The 19,985-nt window shown below is 37.4% G+C and overlaps 1 protein-coding gene across 1 annotated transcript; it reads right to left on the reverse strand.

Moving 5' to 3' along the window:
* Positions 1 to 2,021: 2,021 nt before the first annotated feature.
* On the reverse strand, positions 2,022 to 18,466 carry si:ch211-253b8.5 (dysbindin). Its single transcript, XM_046874773.1, has 4 exons — positions 18,163 to 18,466; positions 3,330 to 3,479; positions 3,091 to 3,234; positions 2,022 to 2,743 (listed from the first exon to the last, which is right to left on the reverse strand). The coding sequence occupies exons 1-4, from the start codon at positions 18,203 to 18,205 to the stop codon at positions 2,490 to 2,492; spliced, it is 591 nt and encodes a 196-aa protein (XP_046730729.1). The 5' UTR covers positions 18,206 to 18,466; the 3' UTR covers positions 2,022 to 2,489.
* Positions 18,467 to 19,985: the final 1,519 nt, after the last annotated feature.

Genomic DNA, 19,985 nt, shown 5'->3' on the forward strand with positions numbered 1-19,985 from the left:
CATTCCTGAGACTCGACTAATAAAGTCATGCTGCTTGTTCAACGTGTTAATTATCTTTTGTAAAATAGCGACTTGTGATTTGCGACTTGTGATTTGGCAGACTGTTGTTGTTTGTGGAAGATAAAATCCTCTGCACTCTTTTTCTGTGTTTATACAGAAATAAAGGAATGTGCTTTTTAATTTTTTGATGTTCACAATATTAATGAGAGCCAGGCAGAGTGAAGGTGTTGCTGAGCTCGGGTAGAGTTTGAACTTTGTCACTGCCCAATGTGTTTATCACTTAATCACATTCTCTGAGTGTTAAGCTGTGAAACGGGTTTTTGTCCAGTTCAGTCCGACCTTGTTGTACGTTTTTTATTTTTTTCCCATAACACATCAAGAATTGAAAATCCTGAATGAGAGTTAATAAGACAAAAACCCCAAAACATAATTTTTCAAGGGAAGTCTCTAAGTACTCATAATGCTTTCACTTTCAGAAATTATACATAAATTAAGTCCTTTATTTTCTGGCATTTATAAAAGAAAAGAAAATCATATGGTGTAGATTATTTGGAAAAAGCCTCTGTAATCAGCACCTTGTCTTACGACTCTTCAGGATGGAAATATATGTGGTTATTCATTGTAAATGTGACATGGTGCTCTTTAATAAATAACAAAATGTACCAGTGATCTCTTCTTCTTCCGGGACCTGGAAACCATTCAAACATCCACACGAACAGCCTAAAGCTCCGTGAGGTTACTGTAGAAGGTTTAACTCAAAAACCATGAAGATGAATTTGTACTGTAAATGATATAAACAGTTATAAGCTGTAGTATAAAACAGTTACAGTTATAATGGATTAGGGCTTCAATTTCTGTGAACAGTTTTGCACTCGAGTCTTCAGCAGTGAACAGTTGATATCCTCAACAATGATGGAACTACATCACAGATGAGGATAAGTTCTCTTTTGAATCTGGCTCCTGCCAAGGTTTCTTTTCATACCATCTCAGAGAGTTTTTCCTTGCCACTACTTGCTGCTTGTTCATTAGGGATAAACTTACAGGGATCTTTGGGACAATGTCTATTGTTAAAAGTGCTACACAGATCAAATGGAATTGAATTGCCATCATTCAAGAAAAGTGCAATGTGCTGTCATTAGACCTTAAAGAACTTCATGTTGTCCCACAACATCCCAAATGATCACTGATCATTTAATACGACAGCTTACCTCATAGTGTTTTATTCCATACATAAAACAGCGTAATGCTCCATATAGGCTGCATACTAATCAGTCTGCACTTTAGAAATGATATTAGCGCTCAAAGTAATTGAAAAAAACAATAAAATGGTCAAAACAAACACAGTTGATAGTAGTATGAATATAGTGAAAGTTGTGCCAAATGCTCAGAGCCGAAGCATAATATACAGCGTGTGTGTATATATATATATATATACAAACACTGTACTATATTATCTATATTAGACAGCATCTTGATCACTAGTGCACATTTGGGCAAAATGTAATTTATTAAGAGGGTTATTTGAGGTCGTTTTCATTTATATCACAATATTAGTAAACAATTTCGCTTTCCCTCATGTGTCTTGTAAGGTAATACAGAATGTTGACGGAGAGCTAGTATTAATTATGGACCAGTATGCGATGAGATGTGCAAAATCAGTTTTTTAACAATCAATACTGTATTAAACAATGACGTTTTAAACCGAGTTCATTTAGATTTATACAATATAAGGACAGTATTCTGTGTCTTAAGGGCTTAATATAGCAAAAGTTTGTACCAGTTGTGGTCAAATATTATGTTTTTTTTCATATGGAAAACAATAAATGAAAAATTAAAGTGGCAAATAAACACATTAATTTACCTTGATGAATGTATTGTATAAATAAATAGGTATTACATCAGCATTATTATCACAATTATGCCATGCTCTGTTATAATTTGTCTCAGTTATTACATTCCATGCTGCCACTTATTAGTGAATAAATACTACATGTAAACAAAATTGTATTCCAACACCAACATTCCAAAGTTAGGGTAGACTTTATTTTAATATTAAAAAATATTTAAGTGTGAGTTGAAATCAAGTAGACATTACTCGAAGGCATGAAAAACATTGGACAACAATGCACAGTATAGCGATGTACATTTCATATGACAGAAGACTAAGCTTTCTTTCTCAAACATATAGAAGTAGACAGAAGAAACAGTTCATTTTGTATACCTGCATCGTTAATCCTAAATAAGGCTTTGCTACTCTGCTGTCGTTATAACCAATACAATATGGCAATTATTGTACATCTGTCAGCTTTATAATCTACAGCAGCAGTCCAGGTGAACAGAAATGTTCTCTGCAGACAAAGTAATGCACGCAAAATAGAATCCGTGGGGACGTCGAATCAGGCTAAAAAGAGGCAACCTACCAGAGAAAGTCTTTAACAGCACACAAACACTGAAGTACAGGATTCATCAGTAGTAACCGGTGACGCCATTCATAGTGACAGCTCAGGGTCTTCTCCTGCACAGTTGGCTGGAGGTGTACCGTTTATCAAAAGCCCATCCTCGTCCTGAACATCCTCGTCATCCGATTGGACAACGGGGGTTTCTGCGCCGTCCTCTCCTTGGCTGTCTGAGGTGGCAGTGGAGGAAGTAGAGGATATCCGGGATTTGAGCTGGCAGGTGTCTGGGACTCTCATGGAGATTTCTTCCCTCAGCGCAGAATCAATGTCGTTACTGCCACTGAGACCTTGAGGAGAAATCACAGTTACAGCCATCAGATTCATCACCACGGATGGCTGCTATATCATAACTCTTTTATACGTTAGCTGTCTTTCAGATCTCACTCCTAGTCCTCCAATGATTTCAGTGTTTCCATTATCTTCAGTAAGTGCATTATCCTACAGAGAACCCAAAGGAAACCCATACAATAACAAGGACCAAGACTGTCATATTTGCACTAGAACATTTTTCAATTATGCTCTGTTTTGTTCATGTCCAGTCATTTTGTCTTGTAAGTAAACACTTGCAATAAACAAAACCCAAAGACATGAACTTTTCTTTTACAGATCTGATTTGTAAACTGTCTACTGCTACCTTCTAGTGGACACGGACATGAGTCGTCCTCCTCGGTCGAGGCAAGAAACACGTCCAGCGCCTCCTGATCCGAGATGTCCAAAAGGTCCATTTGCTCCAGCATGTCCACATTGACCTCCATGGATGAGATGCTGCTCATGGGCGCTAAAGAGCATTTAAAAAAAACGTCTCAAATATTATAATGAGAATAAAGAACCACATTTCATAAGAATGATTATCAAAGTGTCAAAGTACTTTACCCCTTTTGTAATCTATCTGCAAGTGTGCAGAGGAGAAGTAAACATCCACATCATGCTGGAAGGCCTCTTCGAAGAAGCGCTGACTTTCTCTGAGCCTCAGCTGCTGGGCCACGTCCATGTCCGGAATCCTCAGAGCGTTCTCTGTTTCAGCTGGAAAACAAAAAATACACAAAAGAACAGATTTCCAAGACTAATTAGGAAGCGCCATGTGATCACTTCTTCAGAGGTTTCAGTTTGCAGCCTAAAGTGCATGAATAGTAAATACGTATACCACCACCAGGGAGCAACAGTCAGCCATTGCTTCATTAAGGTTGGTGCCAGAATTTGTACTAGGGCTTAGTTTAATTTCTCATAGCGTAACCCAAACTCAGACCAGGTAAATCATCTATCTCTGGCCTTTGATATGTTTCTATCTGTAGGTTGGTCCATAGGTAATAACTCTATGTAACAGACACACGAATACTCAACGCGTATAGTAATCTCATATTGCCGTAAATCTGTCAAGGCGTGCAGTTCAGTCACAGCATCTGTCAATTCTAGGGCTGCTAATCAGATTGGGCTGGAAGTGCAATCTCATTTACTCCCTACATCAGGAGCACTGTAATAGCCTAAAGAGGAGAGCTGTGAGAGCTGTGAGAGGAAACAAAAATGAGATCTTATAAGATTTCCATCTTAAAAATTTGAAGCTGAAACCAGAGGCTTGGGTCATTTTTAAAAGTGGAAATCACTTATGTATACACTCCAAAGCTAACTAGGTAATGTTTTAAGAAGAATAGAATACACTGAAAACATGGTGTGTGTGTGTGTGTGTGTGTGTGTGTGTGTGTGTGTGTGTGTGTGTGTGTGTGTGTGGGTATGCGTTTGTGTCACAGCACATCCTAATCAGCATTATATGAGACTACATTTCACTATTGAAGTAGTGGCCACTTATTTAGTCTCTGCACCATCCATTAGTCAGATGAGCAGCCTGACCCTCTGCTCGAACACGAGACCTCGACCACTCAGCTATTTATGGAGGCACACACAGGAGTCGGAGTAAATGACTCATCAGTAATTATAACCACAAAAATATACACAACAGAAACAGAACAACCCCCTGAACACACATATGATTAATGTATTTTCACATTTTTTTCTACAAGATATCTTATTCACATGATTATTTTATGTTCACGTTTTGATATGAATTTATTTCCACCTGTTCTAATGCATGAGGGTTTATTTTTACACATTTGATCCCGTCACATGCGATCATTCGATATATTACTCAGGCAGTGACACGACAAGCATATTATATGCATTTAAAAACTATATAATACAAGCCTGCTGGAATGCAGGCAATCTTAATCTTAACGTAATGTAGGAAAGTCTCTCAAAGAATGTCTGCTGTGTATTTTCACTTATTTTATATAAATTATGCATTAAGTGTATACACGAAATATGTTTTGCCATGTATCCCGGGAGCATATACCGTTTGATGAATAAGTAGGAACTTGGGATAGTCTTACATCAAAAGTAAATTAAAATGTTCCCTGTTTGCTATTTGTACTACAGTGACCTTTTTTGTAAACGTATGTCTCCTGTGGAGTCATACAGGCATTCATTAAGCTACTAAAGCAAAAAAAAAACCTCATAAAGCTGTGCCCTGCTATTCATTGTTTTTAACAAAAACGGATTCAATAATCATCTAATTATCAGGTTCTATCTAAAAGGGCTAAAATATGTTTTAGAGCATGACCAGGGCTGAGAGAGTGTTTCCTTTCACGGTCCGTCAATACCACTGAAGCACGCAAAAACAGCATTCTAGGATTAGGCTGTAATTAGAGCGTACAGCCCTAGATTGGGCTAATTGGATTGGGTTTCAAAGCCTGGGTCAAATCAGGAAGAATAAAAAGACTTGACTGTGGTGGGAAAGCTTACGGTTCACATGCGAACACTCATATGCTCATTACCACAGTAAGTACGAAAGCACAGTAACAAAGTCCCAGATGTATAATGCAGCATCAGCTATTATACGTTAACGCTAGTTGCTAGCTTGTGTTTGTTACAAATGATTGTCATATCCACCACATTATCTGTGTAATGCTGCTTTGAGACAATTTTAAAAGGGCTATACAAATAAAAATGAATAAATTTTAATTGAATAGTCTGAGAGAATGATTAAACAGTAGCTAAACGGCTAAAAATACAACCAAATTACTAAATGAATTTTGTTTATTGCTAACAGTAGTAGAGTTAGCCAGCTTAGCATGCAAGTTGGAATACTCATATCTTTGTAATATTTAATTGAGCTCATATTAAACACTCAACAGATCTGTCAGTCATAATAATAAGGTTTATCGGGTTTATTATTTAAACTTCATGAAATTCACTCGTTTATTACTCAAGGCCTTTAACCTAACTTCACTAATTGCTAAGACTTATTTCCATTTCCATGGCTTAACCATGTTTTTTCCCCCTTTTAGAGAGTTCACATGGCTTTTCATGAATGCAAATACACTCGGTCAAGCGTGCTCATCTCTGATGGAAAATCTGTTGTAAAAAGGTGTTCAATAGCAGCATAAATTAAATCATTCGGTCAAATTATTTTCCCTCACAAGCCTTCGAAGGTGTGTAAATTCGGGGAATTCATGTGCTTCTTCTGCCAAATGAAAAAAAAAAAAAACCTTAGTTTTTCACTTGGTTGCTCAGTAATATTGAAAACCTGATGACTAACGATGCAGACATCCTGACTTTTTGTTTCAGTTTCCTGAAAAAAATATATGACTTGTCACATTTGGCAACGGAGTATGTGCTCTCTGTGGCAGATCAAGAACAGTCAGTGACCCTGTCGTGTGAGGACGGCGAGTCAGCCAGCGGACGAAGATGTCACAGTGACTCAGTCGCTGACTATCAGACCGTGTGTGTGTGTGTGTGTGTGTGTGTGTGTATGGGCTAATGCTGCATTCCAGCACTGTTTCCTCATCATCTTTTCTAGCCACATCCCATGAAAATAATCCCCATCAGTGTCTCAAAAGTCATTCTAATACTTTATAACTCAAGTGATGTATTGAGTCAACATAACTGTAAGTCTCACTAGCAGAACCATTCTAGGAGGCCTATATATCTCATATACATATACATAAGCATATAGATAACGTTACTTATTGTTCAGATTTTGTTTAACATATTCAAACACTCAATACATGAGCTAACAGAACTTGACAGCATCTGATTAGCAGGTCTTTTAGAACACCAAAACATAAAAACCTATATTTTATTCCATTGGCAGATCCTTTGACTATATTCAAGGTTACATCATGCTAAGATGTAACTGTTTTGCAGTGTGCACTCCTGCTTTCATTTTCAAATACCGTACATGCAGGTCAGTTCTCTCTATTACATATTGTTTTACTGCCATAAAATCTTAGACCAAGAACACAAAATGTTCATTTCTAGAAGAGACCATAGAAAAAAACATGAACAGAGATCATTTAACTGATCAATGATGTTCTTAAGTAAGCAATAAATTTCTGTAAAAACATACTGATTGACATTACAGTGCATTGCTTAATAGCAAGTACGTCATTTTTACCGGTCCTTGATCCAAACACAAACTCATTACTATAAATAAAATCAACCATCTTCTCCATTCTGTACGCTTTTGCAACTTTTGTATTTCTAGTACAGTATACGCTTTAATGCGCCAAAAAAAACATTTTGTCCTCAAGGCCCATGTTTATGCCCTTTTCTGAGTCATCTAGCTCTGTTATTTCTTTAGAATTGTGTTCACCCATAGTGTGTGTTTAGTGTAACTGAGCCTGTAACTATCCTAGATTGACGTTTATACTCACACTGAAGCTGTTATACTTTTATAATATGACCTTACACAGTTTAAAATATTAAAGTGTAATCTTCAAGAACAGGACGCTTCAAACCGCGAGGAGAATTATGGGACTGCAGGGGAGGACACACACTCATTTCATTTCACTCCTCATTCTTTTCTTCTTCTTTTTTATGCTACATTAAACTAGCATCCTGCACAACATCTTAAACAACCCATGGAGCTGGAAAACAAGGACAGGAAGGAGAAGCAGGGTCACTGCTTTGCTTAGAATTAACTTGGGGTTAATTATCGTGCTTGAGGGACGGCTCGAGCGCTCTCGCAGCAGAATCTCTCAAATCCTTAGCTTTTAGCTTATGGATTTATTTTTCCACTTCACAGCCTGTTAACTCTCACAAGCTCAGCCACCTGCTGAAAAAATGGTACACATCCGGACGCCCACTAGTCGGGCATAGCACAGCATGGCATTTTGCGCACGACTGGAGTGTCTGATGCCCTGCTTGCTTCCACAGGTTACATAAAAACAGACAGTATATTTTACCTCTGGTCAGGCTTAGAGACAGCAGGGATCTGATTAATAATGACAAGCAGTCACTTGCAGAACACAGCAAGACTGCTGATGTTTGTTTTTCAGCCATGGACACACACGCACACACACACACACACACATACATTTCGAGTGGCTTTCATTAGTGGCCTCTAATTTTAGATATGGTTAGAATGAGGCTACTGAGGTCATGGTATTGATGGACTGCTCTCTAATGATACTGATTGGTCAGCTGATTAACCCCTTTAGATCCAGCATCTATTGTAATGTGTATCACATGATTTATTCAAAGGCATACATTAAAGAAGATTAGCAACTGCATTTCATGGACTTTCAATAAAAAATGCATACTGTTTTATCTAAATTCTTTTATATCCTTATTTGTGCTTCAAGAGAAAAGCCAGTGAATGCTGATGAAAACCCTGTTCTCCTTTAGATCTCCCACACACACCTCCGCTAATTTGTAGTTAACTTTCTCACACTCTCTCTCTTTTGAATGTGCCAGACCAGTCACATCTGAACCTAGTTCAGCGTCCTCTCCCTCGTTATATCACACAGTGTCTTTTAGTCCACCGAGGTCTGAATGAAGGAGGAGGGAGTAAGTAAGATCCCAGGTCTGAATGCGGTGAGGGCAAAAAAACCTAAAACTGATCATCCAGGAGGCTCGACTTGACATTCCCTGAGGAGAGGGCGAACCTCTCTTTCTTCTCCGCTTCCTCTCTCTTTTATTTCCTCTGTGGGATTGGCATTGGAGTAAAGAGACAGATTTGAGCCCGACTACCGGACGTGGCACGGCACTCACACTCGACTCGCCCACGCTAACAAACCCAGGCCCTGAGCTGCTTCTTGGAAACCCACAATACCAACACAAAGTGTTCATTTCACACACACACACACACACACACACACACACACACACACACACAGGTTGTTACAGTTAAGTAATGATGTTAGATCCTGGCCTGTGGGTTTTCCTTGTGGTTTTGCTATTTTTCAAAAGCCTCAAAGCAAATTCATTATTATAATAGCAACCTATTCGCTTACATCTGTATAATTGATTTTTTTAAATACAGACAATACATTCTGCTTCCTCTGAAGAGTTCCCTAAGAGCGTTCCTTTTCTCCTTTAAAGGTGTGATATGTAATTAAATATCCTAAAATACCTCAAATAACTATAGAACTTCAAACATACTTTAGAAATACTGTCAGTCCTGAAGTTTTCACGCAATTAATATATGTATTTATATATATATATATATATATATATATATATATATTTTTTTTCTTCACTTTTACAGCCCTGAAATCTCTGAACAATAAAGGCCAAAGCATGATTTTTAACACGAGTCAGTTGGAGTAAAGTGGAAAGTAAAGGTTTTTAAAATTTGTCTTTTAGATTTTTGTAGTGGTCGAAATTTGCATACTGCTCCTTTAAAATACTTTTTTTTCAATCACCATCTATCGACAGAATAAAAAAAAAAAAGCCACAGTGAAGTGTTACACGAAAGTAATCAACATGCATCTAACACAGCTGCAGTTTTCCAAGAACAGCACATGTATTCACATACAGAAATACAGAAATAGTTGTTCCGGCACCGGCTCCTCTTTTTCTTGCTCTCTATTTAGGTTAATATGATCCAAAACAACTACAGCTACTAAAGACACTGATTTATCTCTGTGATGAAGCCCTGACACTGAAGACTCCATCTAAGCAAGCAATTACGTGTGTTTATGTAAAACACTTGGTCAATGTGAATGAATGTGTTACTATAGAAACAATAACATATACACAGTCTCCTGCTATATCCTTATTTGATCATATCCCTGTGACGAAGCAAAGAGAACATAGCCAGGGTGACACTATCTTAGCAACTTCTTGTTTTATTTATTTATTTAAAGTTTTGTCCCTTTTTTTCCATTCACACATCACATTTTCCATTTTCCACAAAACCTCTCAGGCTTGATATTCCCCAGAGACAAAGAAAGGAACTGTGAAAATCTCAAAACAAAGGCACACTGCTAAATTTATTGCTATATATCTCTCTGAGAATAAACACTGCAGATTGTCTCGGGGCGCTGTGGTAGCACGACACAGGAAACAAGTGTTCCAACATTCCCAAGAGAAGCACCAGACTGAGCTTGAAACCCCAGAGATCGTTTAAGCTGCATCCCATAAGCTGGTCGGAGTGACTGTGGGTTTTTTAATGCTGGTTTTTATAGGCGAGCTACAATAAAAACTCTCCCACAGGCTGTTCCTGACCAGCACACGGTTGGAGAAAATGACCCTTCCAGATGCTTTAAAGCAATTTTCGACCACATAAACAAAAATAAGGACAGACTGTGGTCTGTGTTTAAAGAACTAATGTAGCGCTTGGAAACAATAAATTTTTCTGTAGCAATTCCTATAAATCACACTTTACCTCCAGAATAATAGAAAACTGCGGTTTATTAATAATATTGTCTTTAACATTGACTGCTGATCTGAATGAATTTTACTGTATAACACTGAATCAGTGAAGATTAGATATGGCTTGACTGCTTGTTTTCACCTTCTTAAACTCTTCACACCATTAGTCATTTCTCATCGTCGGTCTCTGGTGAGACAGTTCAATGACTAAGCATTTCATCTCCAGCTAGTCATGTCAGCCACCTGACACTGACGCACAATCATGCTGCACTGAACCACAGCCTCAACTGGTCCCAGATCAGCTGTTTCAGGTTAAACTGGAAACATAAATAAACACAAAGTGGCTTCAGATCAGTATCTATTTTACAATACGGTGCTTTAGGGGAAATCCCTTTTGCCCTTATAAACCATTTCCGTCAGCTCAGCTCTTGTTTTGTCCAAAGAACTAAGTACGAATAATTGTAGACATCCGAGGGAAAAAACTGTTGACTCAGCAGTTTAATCAATAAGTTCAATAAGTCCAGTGCTGCCACCATTTCACGGTCAGAACGGAAACCTGCTAACAGGGCCTTGTATTCAAACGCAATCGCTTTATTTCACACTCCACATCAGTGACGAACTCTAGATTCAGAGTCGCCGAAAGGTCATTCATTTGAATAATTCTTATACTGTATATTATTGATTCTATAGTGACCTGTTTCATTCAAATGGACATCTAATGCAAAACATGCACATAATCTGAAGCTAATAAGCTAATTTTTTTTTTCGGTTATGTTTATTTATCATTCATTGAAGGAGCCAGTTTCGGGTTTAGCTTTTTCTGACACGGGAAAATCTTTCAGACAAAGGACTTTACACTTCCTGGTTTGATAGCACCATAATAAACCAATTCTTTCTCAGTGAAAGTATAAACTGTAACTATAAATGTATAACTATATGTAAGTAAAAAATAATAATCAATGTCAAATCATTGTGGTATGAGAGGAATACATACATCTCAGGAAAATCATAATCATGAACAACACAGTAACTTTCTGTCCCATTACCATGAGGATGTTGGTTGTTTCCTTACCACAGCACATCCCCAAGTATTTACCTTTTAAAGCAAATATAAATCCAGTCAGGAGGCTCGGTTAAACAATACACCTTTTCAGTCTCAGTTAGCAGATGAATTGTTTATTGAATCATCCTGTTTTTCTGTCTTCGAGGACTCTAATATAGAATATCCTAACAAGTGTCCATTCTTTTACAATAGTATTAGTCCAACTGTTGCCACAGATAGACTGTCATAAATATTTCATGAGTGGTAGTAAACCTGCTCAATACAGGACTGAGGAGGCAGCACGAGTCTAAGCAACACAAAGGTCATCTTACCCTACGCTTTTTCCTGAGTAAACCACAACAGCATGGCCGCGTGGTTTAATTTCCCCCCTCAAAGCTTTGTTTCCATTTAACAAGAATCATGGCACATGGCAACTATTAACCCGTGAGCTGAACAACAATGTCTGAAGACAAGACAAAAGCAAGGGTTTCCAAAAACTGTGTATAGAAAAGCTCTGAGTTACAGGAAAGGTTGAAGGATGACAACAGATGCTGAAAGAGAGGGAGTGTGATTCGGCAAAACATCATTCAGTTCTGTGTAAATGTGGTGTAAAGGTGTCTGTTGAAACTTCTTGTTTATTCAATGTAAAAATATATTTAATGACATGGCATGTTTGTAGTGATCATATACACCTTTAATTCTTGAGACAGTCTAGAGTCAGGATATTTTCATTTTGAATTCGTTTTAATGTGCTATGTCGCTAACTTTGTACTTATTGTACGAGACATATGACAAATATTTTTTTCTTTATTATATTCAGCTGGCAAACAGAATTCAAATCCCCAATCAAAAAGCTTGACATCGAATTTGACATTTCACATGTGTTGGTCCTCATTAGGATAAAGTGGCTACTGAATGCTATGTTATGTGTATGGACACAATGGAACGCTAGCAAGTAGAGAATGCTATGCATGGTATTCCCCCTTACAAGATCTATAGAAACTCATATAGAAGCTTAGTGCTGTCTTTTTTTCAATTATTTTTCAATGAAAACACATCATGAGGCAATTAATTGGGAAGTAGTAGCTCAATGGTTAAGCTGTTGGACTTCTTATTAGGAGGTCATGAGTTCTAATCCCAGCACCACAAAGTTACCACTCATGGGCTCTTGAGCAAAGCCAAATGCTGTAAATGTAATTGGTCTTATACCACAGAAACCTCTGAAAATTCAAGAGTGCATTAGAACTTAATTTCCTTCACCTCTATCTCTCTTCAAGTCAAAGACACTTCTAAATTAGAAACTACATGAACATCTTGTCTTGAGAAGTCTTTTTCTTACATCGTTTTGGTTTCAGCACAGGGTGCGGCTTACAGGCCAGTTGAAAATCTGTTCGCCGTTTGCCGGAAAACCCCACATACTTTAAACCAGACTCTGTCGTTATTATCTTGGTTGCATATCATATATTTAAAGCCAGGCCAGCAGAAAAGAGCTTTCTCATTTGTACATCCTGCACGTGTTTCTGTACATCGAAATATACAGTGTGACATATGGGTAGGATTATAACATGTATACTGTACAAATTATGTGGATGTGTGATTAAGTCAACTGGAATGAAAACTCTGTCCTGGCCTCGCAGCTGTCTTTATGCATTTTACATTCCACAGCTGTCCACAGCAGAGATGGATTTAGGTAGGACTATGTGTTCAGTCTGAAAACAACAGAATTAAAACACACTGTCACACATTCAGTCCTGAAGTTATATTGATGTTCACATTGGGAAAGTTAGGGGTATTCAGAGTGAGGTTATGCATGTGCTTGGGTTAGTTTTTTCTGGGTGAAAATGACCATATTATCCATAAATACAAAATCAATTTAAATTAAATATCGTAAAACATTGTTGCATACTTTAAAGAGAAGATGATAAATTTTTAATAAATAGCATCACTGTGCTGGACATTTATGCTCTTCAAAACTTTGTGGACACCTAACCACAATATTCACATCCCATTCCACAATAAATCACTATTTGCTATTATAACAACCTCCACTCTTCTGGGAAGATGTTCCACTAGATTTTGGAGTGTGCTTGTGGAGATTCATTTAGCCACAAGGGTGTTGGTAAAGTCGGGTACTGATGTAGGTTAGGAGGCCTGGGGTGTAGTCAGTGTTCCAATTCATCCCAAAGTTTCAATAAGGTTGAGGTCAGAGCTCTATAGCAGACCACTCTTGATCTTCTACTCCAAACCATGCAAACCATATCTTCATGGATCTGGCTTTGTGCACTGTCATGCCTGAACAGGTTTGGGTTTCGCAGTTCAAGTGAAGATCACATTTCATGTCACCACATCTAAAGACATATAATACAATTGCGTTCCTTTAACTGTGTGGTAACGGTTAGGGGAAGAACCTCTATATGGCTGGAAAGGTCAGGTGTCTACATACATGTGCCCATATAGTGTACGTCTTTTATAAATCTCTGAAAAGCACAAAGTCTGAATCTGAAGTGTAGTGTACATTCTCCTAAATCCAGATGTTAGATCCCCAATTAAAATGCAAGAAGTCAATATGGGGGGAAAAAAAACTCCTCGATGACAGAATTCAGTTTCCAAACTGAACTCAGAACCCATCTTCTTCTTTATGGCACTATTTTAAATCAATATGATTCTAAGAATACGCTATAAAGACAAATAATACTAAGTATGTTAAGAGTATGTTCTCTAAGATTCAATTGTGAATTGGTTGGGATGAGTACAGAACAGTCTTTACGATTAAAGCAGTACAACCAAAAGTGCAGATCTCTTACAACAAGAACGTCTGCGTTTGATGAGTGCAAAAATCTCCCTGCACTCCTCTTCATCTCTTCTCTCCTCCTCCTCCTCAACCACTGAGCTCTCTCATTTGGGCACGGATCCAGGAGTAAATTATTGATGCTGCGAGTGTGTGAGTGAGTGAGTGAGTGAGTGTGTGTGTGTGTGTGTGTGTGTGTGTGTGTGTGTGTGTGTGTGTGTGTGTGTGCATCAGAAGCCTGGGGGTGAAGCACAATCCAGCACTAGCGGATCCTTGCCTACTCTCGACAATGACCTCATTGTTAACCCTCTCTCCTCCCCTCAATAGAGGTCTTTAAGAGCAGGTCAATAATAGGTCAGATACTATTTAGATCAGCTATAAAAGACTTAAATAGCAGAGTGAACAATTAGGGCTCAGTGTAATAAAGAACATCTCTCCCATCTCTCATAGGAACGAGGATTGAGCAGACATGGCATGAGTAGTGTCTCAGTATAGCGAGGAAGTTACATCGTCCGTCTGGAAAACAGGTGTATGAACCTGCAGTTAAACATTAGAATGCTGACTCTGAATCAGTGCTCTTTTAGGTTTCTAGGCTTAACGTCTTAAAAATCAATTACACTGAATGGATTCGTTTGGTTGGAAAAAGAATAAGAGAAAAATAGAATAGTATCCAAAAAAAACATTCAAATATTGTATAAAATATTGCATGGATTAAATATTGTAAAACAGTTACATACTTCAGGGCAAAATCAATGATTTTTGTGTTATGTTCTACTTGTAACATTTTAAAATCTAATAAATCTAATTTTAAATATAAAATATAAATATAAAATGTCAGCTTTTACACTCCTTCCCTAACACCTTTGTAATGATACTGATGAAAGAAGTCTTGAATGAAAGAACTTTAGAAGAGCTAGAATTAAAGCTATATCTTTATATTTTCCCCACACAGGAAAGTTTTCAAGACTTTGAGATTTCAAAATGTGTAACATGAAAAGCCACATTTTTCTCCTGAGTTCAAGAGAGAAAAATGAACCAGGTGTTGTAAAGCAGCTGACGGTTGTAAAACAAGTTCTGAAAGGTCTTGTTTCTTTTATGTAACTGTAAACTGATAAAAAATACAACGATGCTGTTTGATATATGTTAAACTGTTAGCATTGGCAAGCTTCTGTGGTATAATAGGAATAAAGCTGTTCAGAATGTACCGTTACAGGAAAACTTGATATCTAGAAGACCCTACAGGGTACGGCACCTCATTATTTGATGTGACTTTTAACCGTCTACACTCCAAGTCGAGATCTCAATTCCTCCGATTCTGGTCTTTTAGTTGTTCCCACTAACCGTTTATAGGTGATCAGGCTTTTTACCTCACATGCACCAAAGCTGTGGAATCTTCTCCCAACTGAGATTAGACAGGCCGAGTCTTTTACTGTTTTAAAAATCTGCCTCTTAAAACTCACTTTTTTAGAATAGCTTTTATGTGGTTTCTTATTTTTGTGATTTATTTATTCTGTAATATTTATTTACTTTTTTTTTTTTTAATACTTATTTTATTTTACCTCATTATTATTTTTCTTATAAAATGTTTTATTATTATAAATATTATTTAAAAAATGATTTTTTTTTCCCTCTTATCTTCATTTATTAATTTTTTCTCTTTTGGGTTTGGAAAGTGCTTTGAGATGCTATTTTTGAAGGTGCTATAAAAAAAATAAAGATTATCATTATTATTATTATTATTATTATTATTATTATTATTATTAGGCCACATTATAAGAGTATTTTTCAACATACCAGTAGTGAATTACATATAAATATAAAAGGAACAAATTCTACATAGTGGTAAGAGGCCCTATTTTTCAGTGTAGTCCACTATATCGAGGCCTTTCTACAAAAAATCAGATTCACTGCTCGTTCCTTCTGGTGCGCTATATAACAGTGATTTAACACTTTATCAGAGGACAAAAGTGGTTTACTGGCCAACATGTTTAAGGCTGGTGCACAGAGCTGTGGCAGTAAAGTGCTGGCTGTTCCTTGCGAGCTCTGTTCACAAATGCATGATGGCAGGCAATGAGTCGAGAAGCTACAGCACTCATAAATGTTTTTCAGATAAACACTGGACACCGGCCAATTCATAAAACATAAGCACGGCTGAAACAACTTGTATTACAGAAGAGACTTGGAATAGCCACTCTTGTATTAACCGGGAGGAGGTACAGTGTGTAATTTATGTCTGGCATAACGAGAACACTCCATCCTACAGGCTGCAGGCTCACCCAGTGCAAGTCAAGCAACAGAGTTCTTTGCATGATAAACATTTTCGCGCATGAGGGCCATGCCAGCTGGATTTCATTGAGAGCATATGACGTCCTTAAACCAGACTCATAATGTAATCAATATCGCAGAGGGTCTTCAGCCCTAAACCGTGACAATGTGTGATTAATCATTCACTGATGTTTTATTTCTGCTCACAGTACTCAAGAAGTGCATGTTTATGTTTGCGATAAATTGCATTACGATACAAACAGAATGAGCTTTGAGTGGGAACCAAACCGTCCGCTTGATACATTTCTCTAAAAACGGCCACCAAGTGATGTTTTGGAGTTATTTTAAAAAAGAGGTCTTCAATAAAAATAGCAGGTTTGGTACAAACACCTTCCAGACTTGTCAATTCCTTAAAGACGATATTGCCCTTGAGTGTGCCAGTATAAGAAACAAAACTCGCACTGGCCTGAAGGATCGCTTATTCAACCAGAGGCAGCCCATATCATCTGAACAAGCCTGAAGAGATTTGACTCCAAATAAGGGAAGGAATTAAGGGTGCCTGAAAACCTCTGCACAATACACTTTAACACTGTTAAAGTGAGGTTTTGTTAAGCCACAAGAATGCTTTTAAACGCATAATGTATAATTTTGGAAAAGTACCACACTTTACCACACCCTAAAGGGTTAGGTGGGAAATGTCATATGAGCAATACTGAACTGAACATGGTTTCAAATGTTTATTGCATTTGTCAGGACGCTTTCATCATTTATTGGTTGTTACTCAGAGTTGAGATGTCTCTGTGATTGACATTTTTGACATTTTTAAGAATTCACTTTAATTCACAGAATGTCAAGAATTCTGGATATAAATGTAGAAATACATTCTGGATTGAATGACAGACCATCACAAGTCAGATTCAGACGCATCCAGATTCAGACATTTAAGGATCACTAGTCCAACTAAAAAACATGTTTTTGGGATGAAGGAAACCACCAAGATATGAAAATGCTGCACAGCCAATAACCTGTGATAAGCTCACGATTAAACCTGGAGCTTGATAGTAAAATCCCTGACAGTACACTGATTAAGATGAATTTCTAACTAACACTCGTTCATTTATCTTCTGTATTTGCTTTATGTCAGGCAAACCCCCAGTCTGTGACAGATATATTGAGCATATCTGAGCGCACTTTAGCATAAGCCAATCTACCTTTGGTTTTAGAATGTTGGAGGAAACCCGGGGAACCTGGGGAAAATAGAAATTGAAACAAAAACAGTACAAAGAATAACCAAAGTTTTGTTTGAAGCTCTGTTCCTGAAAATCTCAGACTGCATCTTTAAGATGAAACCTCTGATTGGGGCTGTAGTAGTCAGTAACTGGAACTTTGAGCTCAATTTCAGACTACATCTTTAAAATATCGCAATTACTGAATTACTGGTTATAAATATATAGTACTGGCCACATAAAGTGACATTTTTCAGTCTCCGTCATAGGAACTGAGTAATGAACAATGCAGTTATTTTTTCTATTCATTCCACTAATTACATAATGACCGTGCTAATTATCTTTTTTCAGTTATATTGGGTTTATTATAACGTTGAATCATGGTATATTGTCGCTGATCAAGACATCTTGTTTTACACTGTGTGGAGGTATAAACATCTATCAGTATGTTGTACATAGTTGTTAAATGTCCAGGTCTGTTTACTGTCTCCAGCTATGACATGATGCAACAGTTCAGTATATAGAATATATAATAAATAGTGCTTTATTAACTTAAGCAAATTTTACAGTTTGGAGACTAATCTAGCCTTACACTGTGTTCTAGATAGTACTGTACAGTCACTGGATCTTCACAGATCAATTGTTAACCTTGATATTTATATTAGAAAGCACTTGTGGTGAATGACAAGTGAACATCTTGAATCCTGATCACTGAAGAGTGAAGTGTGTACTTACATGGCTGATGTTTGATGTTCAGGTTTGCCCCCTTTGAGCTCATGATCCCTGGTTAGAGTTGCACATACACTCACACACATAAACAGGCACACACAGATGATAGAAAGGAGAAGCCTTACACAAAAACTGGATCCTTAGTTAAACGCTGTGCAAAGCATCAGCAGAAAGATTGAACTGCATCATAATATACATTCATCTCTGTCGCTCTGTCTGGCTCTTTCAGCATGCTCCCATTCCTGGCACATTCACACAAATGAAGCTCATCCCCTCATCCCTGTCACACAGTCTAACTTAGGAGACTGAAGACAGAGAGGGCTTAGGCCAGTGGAGCGTACCATGTGGTCATTCACAGGGGAGAGCTCACTCACTGTTCAGACAATACCATGCAAGGAAAGGAAAAGGGGGTGAGGAAGGAGTTGCGCAACAGGAAAAGGAGGGTTTGGGGTTTCCGAAACTAGGCCTGCTTTTTCTCTTTCTTTCATTCAGCCTCTCTCCCAGGATGTAACTTTGACACGAAGCAGGTTCACTACCAAAATGTATTAATAGAAAATTCACACTGAGCATTTTCCGCTAAATATAAACCAAAGTACATTCATCTACACCTACTCAATAGCACAACCTTAATTGTGTGGTCTGGGAAACCCCATATGACATATTACTGTATATAGTTCTGTATGGGGTCTCCTTTACAAATCAAACCAAAATGTTGTTATTGAATACCAAAGTCTATTTTCAGAGTATGTTGCAGATAGAAAAGTGATAAAGGCAGACTAGAGAAGTGGTAGCTCAGTGGTTAAGGTTCCAGATTACTGATCAGAAGGTCAGGGGTTCAAGTGCCAGGATCGCCAAGCTGCCACTAATGGGCCCTTTAGCAAGGCCCTTAACCCTCTCTGCTTAACTCGCTCTGACCCCAGTTACCTAACAAACTGTGATATGTATAGAAAGAATGTCACAGTGCTCTAATGTACACTAATTTCCTGCTTCTTCTACAAAAAGCAGTTTGTATATATATATATATATATATATATATATATATATATATATATATATATATAAATATAATTACTGTTTTATGTTGCTGTTCATGTTCTATTATTTATCCTAATAATGCACAACACTGCACCTTGATTCTGTACAGTGTTTTGCACACTGTATAACTGCTGTGACTATTAAATAAATCTATTCAGATAGCTGGGATTTGACCTCACAACCTTCTGGTGTCTAATGCAGAACCTTTTCTGACCTACCAATGTTCTGCTACTTCATTATTAAATCCTTGTGCCAAATTGTGTCAGATGAATGTAAACATCTCATGCCGGTTTGATTAATACGCTTATGTTCTTAAGCATTTTTTTTGCTCAGCTGAGTTTTAGTTAAATGCCCATTTCCGTCTATTTTTCCCACTTGTTTGAAAGATTGCTGTTCATATCGCCATCTTATGGTAACTTTGCGTCATTGCACCCTCTGTGTGTTGAGTTTATGACTCTCAAATTTGGTACATTAATTTAGCTGAAAATATATTTCAATCAAACCCCCCAGTACCATTTTTACTAGCCTAATTAAACTAAACAACCAATAAAATTCTTATTTTGGGCTATTTATTCGCGCTAGAAAAGATTTTCCCACACAGTTTTCAAGGTTTGGATTAGCATTCAGTTTAATTGACCAGATAAACAGGCTAATGATTGAAAAAAAAATGAATAGTATCAAATATTTAAGTTTTATAATATCTGTGTGTGTGTGTGTGTGTGTGTGTGTGTGTGTGTGTGTGTGTGTGTGTGTGTGTGTGTGTGTTTCTTTCAACCACTGTATTAAACCTGAAA

The sequence above is a fragment of the Silurus meridionalis genome, chromosome 19 (genome assembly GCF_014805685.1).
Source record: "Silurus meridionalis isolate SWU-2019-XX chromosome 19, ASM1480568v1, whole genome shotgun sequence".
NCBI classification, from domain to species: domain Eukaryota; kingdom Metazoa; phylum Chordata; class Actinopteri; order Siluriformes; family Siluridae; genus Silurus; species Silurus meridionalis.